Source organism: Mesitornis unicolor, unplaced genomic scaffold (assembly GCF_000695765.1).
Source record: "Mesitornis unicolor isolate BGI_N332 unplaced genomic scaffold, ASM69576v1 scaffold29842, whole genome shotgun sequence".
NCBI lineage: Eukaryota > Metazoa > Chordata > Aves > Mesitornithiformes > Mesitornithidae > Mesitornis > Mesitornis unicolor.
This window is the reverse complement of record NW_010170322.1, coordinates 4783-10868: the sequence shown is the minus strand read 5'-3', so window position 1 is coordinate 10868 and position 6086 is coordinate 4783. Positions and strand designations below refer to the sequence as shown.

Genomic DNA, 6086 nt, shown 5'->3' with positions numbered 1-6086 from the left:
AAGGCCGGCAAGATCCCCCGAGTTCAGGAAATAATCATCGTCATCGTCATCCAGCAGCGAGTTCTCGGAGCCCGTGCGATTCTGCAGTCCGTAGGAAATGCTGTCGAGGGCGGGCGTTAGGTTGTGGTCGGCGTCCTCAGACATTTCTGCATCCAGGATTTCACCGCCTGGGGAGAAACCAAACACAAACAGTCAGAACGTTCACAATTTTACACGTAACGAAGGACGGGTGGAAGTGTCCTCTGCTAACCCGCCTGGTGCTGCAACCCCTTCAATGCTCTAAGCTTTCTTGGGCCGACACCGATAAAACACTGCGGACACAAGACACAGTTGTGTCCCACTCCCCACGCGGTGAAGCAGGAGCTGAACTGAATAAAACCACCCAAAGAAAAACCACGAATGATCTCATTTGTAACACTTCTGGAGAAGGCAGAGCAGGGAGGGGATGAGTGGCAAGGGGCAGGAGAAGGGCAGGACAATCTTTTTCAGCAGCAGTGATACTTGGAAGAAATGTTTTGGTGAACTATGGCCTTATATAAAGAAATAAAAATACTTACATTTTTCTGTAATATCAAATACCGCATCAGACTTATCTTCAAACTGTAAAAAGGAAAGCACTGTATCATTATCTCGGTCAGCTGCCATGCACTTTGCTAAAAAGTATCCGATCACAACCAAAACCAACAGGAAGGATCACAATTCCTCCTCCTTCCTCTCTCGCCCCAAGCAACGCTCCACAAATCGAGAGTGTTCGCTGCTGAGAAGTCGCATTAACCCTCACGAGTTCAGAAGTACATGGAAAAGGCATACAAAGAAAATTCAAAATTAGAGCCGCTTCCCAGAGAAGGTGGAGGAGAGGAGGGGAAGGGAATGCCAAAATTTCCACTTCTACGTGGTGCCAGGTCAAGATCACAGCCTCTGCCCGCTCTGATGGTCCATGAGCCTTTGTGAACGCTAGAAATGGGAAAACAGGAGCAGCACAGGCAGCTCCCACCAACCTGGGCTGCACGGCTCCAAGGTTTCAGGTCCCCAGCAGGGACTGTCCCTGTTCAGAGCAGTGCAAGGCAGCGCTCGGCTCCAGCAGCAACGGCACCGCGAGCGTCAGCGCCAGCGCAGCCAAGAGGAACCAGATGCTGGCTGAGGGCTGGCAAAACATCTGCTCACATTAAACGCTCTCCAGCAGGCGTTGAAGTTGACGGCGCGCTTGAATGCTGTCTGGAGAAGTTTGTGCACTCAGCGTAATTAGTTTCTGACTAAAACACAACAGCAACTCATTCAAGTCATCTCTGCTTTTGCTACGTCTCCAGCTCCGTGCTTTCTCTTCTGGTAGATCCTGCTCACGCTTCAATTCTTAAGCCATCTTAAGGAAAGTAATGGGATTTGATAGCAGAGGGATGATCTCTAATTTCGTTTCACTCAAGTCATTTAGTTGATAAATCCAATATCCACAGGACTGGGATGGGAACTCTCACTGTGGTAGCAGTCATCTCTGGGACAGGGTGACATTGACTGTCCCAGGGTTCACCTGACGGCAAAGGGTCCGTCAGCATCTTCCCAACATCACCTGCAGCTCTGCAAAGAGAAGTCAGCTCCTACACGGAGTGGGGAGGACCAGTCCAGCACTGGGAATACAAAGACAAATCCACACTGCACCAAGACTTTCCAGTTTCTCTGAGCAGCTAAGGCTGGAAATGTGAAATACACAACCGAAGGAAAAAAAAGGTGTACAATTCATCCCCATGAATCCTGGCGATACTTAGATTACTAATGCAGCATGCTGAGGACAAGTGCTGCTGTGCTGTTTTATAGAAGATAAGATACAGATCTTGTCATCTGGTAACATCACCAGAGTATGAAGCCCTGAGAGCCAAAAATGAGAGCCCTGGTCCTTGTCTCTGCGCTGACCTTCCCTGATCCTCCTCTTGCCTCCTGTCAGCAACACACTTTCTTCCCCAGAAAAGCCTCAGCCCATTTGCTGGTGGAGCGAGAGGAGGTTCTGGTTGAGATGAAGCATCAGATCACGCTTTTCTCAAATCAGGTTTGTGTCAATGCAGCTCTGAGACCCAGGGCACCTGTGGGAAAGCTCCCCAGGCTCTACCATAGCCCTGGCTACCCCGTCCATCCACAGCCCAGGTATTGCTGCTCCTCTGGGGACACAACTCTTGTAGTAACGGGGGACAAAGCAGAACAGGGAAATTATGTGATTATATCAGGAAAAGATGACATTTTGCAGTCTGGACCTCTCTGTTTCATTCAAAGCAATGACAACGCGCGAGCCAGCACCAGGAGCCACCTGCAAAAGCACATCAGGCACTACCATCAATATTTTGGACACGCTGGGAAGCATTTGCAGTCCATCTGGAAGGCACCAAGACACCTCCCCACCACAAGGACATCCTAGGGGGGAAAAAAAAGCCAATTGTGTGTCTCTTCTCTTTCTTTTGTGAGATCAACTTGAATATTGTCATCATTTTATGGGTTTTAGGGTGTGTCTGTGGTCAAAAGCGTTCACTGGAAATATTTGTAACAGAGGAACTTCAGCATCTGGAAATACCTGCACACTTATCTAAGCCACCATCTACTTTCTGCTGGTGCTCAGCATCTGAATTCCCACTCGGTGTAAATCCCAAGAGAGGAAACTGGGAGTTTTCTGTTTAAATACTCCGGGCTTCCTCAAAACACACCTGTAGTTGTAAAACAAACCTCAAGAACAGCGCATTTACACTTGGTACTTTGAAGCAGTGAGCGTTCCCTAGGACTTGAGGACAGACCAGTTTGAAAATCAGCAAAATTAAAAGTTTTAGGGTAGATCTCTTAGTGACCATCTCATTAGCTAGCACTGTACACAAAGCACTGCTCCACGTACTCAGGTTGTAATAAATAAATGAAAGAAGAACACAGAAACGGTGACAAAACAGCTACGTATTCCCGGGAGAGCAGTGTGTTTTGCTTTAAATTAACTACTCCTTACATACAGTACTGCTTTTATTTCACAACACCAACCTCCACTAGGTATGTCACTAGTTTTTATACATTTATATTAGACTCTAGGGAACAGTTCCATCCCCAGCACTACCCCCTCTGTGCTTGGAGCGGGTGACAGAAGGCCCCTGTTTACACTGTGCTACAACGTGCTAATTTCAAACAACCAAAAACCTGCTCACTACTGTAACGGTGTTTAAAGCTGACACAAATCAAACAACTAATAGATTACTTTTGTGCAATACAGAGATGCTGCCTACGGCTACAACCTTGTTTTGTATGCAAACCGGAGAATTTCTTTTAAAAAACCAAACCAAACGATGTAACAGCTTTACATGCACCCCCATCTCTTTCTAGCAAGCCTGTTGCAGTCTGATCCTAGGTTTTACTGCATCCATAAACAAACTGTGGAAAGGAAGCAGATGTTAGGAAAACTGCAGTTAAAAACAGTGAGAGATGATTCTCAGTTTGGCTGTAGCCTCCTTGCCCCTATACACACAGCATTACACCCCCAGTTCAGAATTCAACAAACTGATGAGGAAAACACCATTAAAAGGAAGAAAAGCGCTGTAAATGGTAACCGCTGTCCTTGCAGCAGCTCAGGAAGCATCCCCTGACCTTTTACACATGACAGCCCCGGCGGTCGCACTACGCCCCCCGAAACTCCGCAGCGTGAGCCCGATGCAGCAGCGAGACTCCCGGGGCTGCTGCCCCGCGGCGCGGCCAGCCCTGCCCGCACGGACCTCGGAGCAGCGCGGAGTGAAGCGCGGAGGTAACAAAGAGCCGGGGCTGCTCAGGTACTGCCACAGGAAAGGAACCGCCGCGGCAGGAAGAGAACCCGGCGGGGTCAGGGCTGCCATAGAGCTGCGAGCGGGGCGGGCCTGCAGAGCCCCCTAGCAGCCCTGCCTGCGCCGCACGGACCGCGGGTGCGCGGACACACGGACGGACGGACCTCGGGACGGACGGACACACGGACCTCGGGACGGACACACGGACCTCGGACGGACACACGGACCTCGGACGGACCTCGGGACGGACGGACACACAGACGGGCCTCGCCCGCCCCGGCCAACGCACACCCGGCACCGGGAACCCCTGCGGTGGGGAGAGCGGGAGGAGCTGGGCAGAATCAGCGAGGTTTGTCCTTGAGCCACGCCAAGACTTCAAAAGGTTTTCAGTCACTGTTCTAGGGGTAATTAAATGGAGCCTGTGATGGGCGTTTTTAAAGGCAAGCCACAAGCCATCGTCTCTGCCTGTAAAAGCACAAAGCCGCGTTTTTCAGTTTCTCGGGGTTCCCTATCTCCCTGTTCAAGAAATGCGGTGTTACCTCGCATCTCGCTTGCTTACGCGTCCTCAATTTCTAAGTTTCAGAAGACAGAGGCACGTGTTGCTGCTGGTTTATTTGTGCATTTTAAGAACCCTGAAGGATTCACCAGAAAGCACGGGCAGTGGTTCAGCACCAAGTGTATCACCCTTCTCTGTCCCAGGTTTTTCTGATACTCCTGAGTATTCACAGGTCAATTCCAAAGCAAACCCCTTACCACATCCACCAAACACACACACAAGCTGCAATTACCATTGAGCAGATGAGGCTGTCAAACACAGAAAGTTAACAGCGTGCCTCAGTTTTTCTGAACTATCAGTGGCTTTAATCTGTACCTACAAAAAAGAGGGAGATCCGAGCCCTTCTCTCATCCAAACACAGAACCACGGCTTTGAGAAGGATGCAGCTCCACACGGGAAGGCTTCACCTTGCAAAGACACCAGGGTTTGCTATGCTGATGCCTGGTACATGCGTGGGCTTTGCAAATTAAGAAACACACAGACACAAACCAGGACATCCACAATAAAGGATTTCTTTAAAAAATAAAGAACTTCCCCCAAAACCTCACCCTTGGCTGCGCACTGAGCTTTCCTATTGCTGGTGAAGATGCCACAACCAACCGTTGACGCTGGGGTTTTGGTGATGCTAAATCTGTAAGTGAGCTGAAATTAGGAAAATTCCTATTTCTCACAGCATAAATCAGAACTAAACTGAAGTTACATGGATGTCAAAACCAGCAAAATCAGACCAGGGTCCGTATCATAACAATGTACGTTTCTGCTGTGATAGTCAGCAATTACTCCACACCAATTAAATCAGTTCAGTTCCATATTTTATCATCCCACAAGACAGCATCTCCCACATTACCAACGTCTGCTTTTGGCCAAAGCTTTCAAAATTACAGCTACCTGCATTATGTTGTGCAAAGCACGCAGGCCCCTTAATTCCACTCAACTCAGAAGCCAAGTAACTCAAGAGAGCCCTCGCCACGTCCTTTAAGGGAACGCCAGCCCATAGAGTACAACTTGCAAGTAATGAGGGTAACGATCTGGCGTGGAGAACCAGCACCATAACCTTGGCAAGATCCCTCTACTCAATGTCTCCCCCAAGAGGATAATTAACCACGTTAGTAATTGCTACTGGTTACGTTACCAACAGGAAAAAAACCCCCACACAACTCCGTGAATTAATCTTTAAAGAAAGTAAACCATGTAAGTCATCTGCTTTCCATTATAATTTGTCCTCAAAGCAGCCTACGAGATGGCTTTGCGTGCAAACTGGGAAGATTTACAATGGCAGCACCTTCTGCTTGTGGATAAACACAGCGGGGATGAGCAGCCCTCCCCGAGAGCGGCTGAGCTGCTAACGGGCCCACACCGGTGACTCATCGCAGCCACCACTGGGGACTGCCCGGCTTTTCCCTTCTCCTGAGTTGGCTGCCAACAATTGGTGAAAACTGGAGAGCCCGTACGTACAACACAGCATTTCTGGCCTTGAAGAGAGAAAATCAACCAAGTAATCCACTTTGTTTTTCAAAATCCCTTCCTAACCCCAGCTTCCCTTTTGCCTCTCCCACACTCCTGTCCGGCTCCACAATTTGCTCCTCTCCTGTTCCTACAAAAATGGGAATTTCTCTCTTTCAGGTGGCTGCAATCCCAGTTGCTGCCCCAGTTGGCTTCTACTTTGTCTTTTCCTCTGAAGAAGTGGTTGTTACAGCAGGCAGCTCAGTTGGATGTTCCACCTTTTTTGCAGATATTATTGCAAGTATCCAAAGCCCACA

The 6086-nt window shown here is 49.0% G+C and overlaps 1 protein-coding gene across 1 annotated transcript in view; it reads right to left on the bottom strand.

The window, feature by feature from the left end:
- LOC104536914 (zinc finger MYM-type protein 4-like) overlaps positions 1-4316 on the bottom strand; it is a gene marked incomplete at its 3' end in the record, with an annotated part of 27180 nt that extends 22864 nt beyond the window's left edge. Inside the window, 4 exon segments of the mRNA XM_010179659.1 lie at positions 1-167; positions 558-600; positions 3935-4077; positions 4310-4316. Of these exon segments, the coding sequence (XP_010177961.1) occupies positions 1-167; positions 558-600; positions 3935-4077; positions 4310-4316 (360 nt within the window).
- Between the last annotated feature and the right edge of the window lie 1770 nt (positions 4317-6086).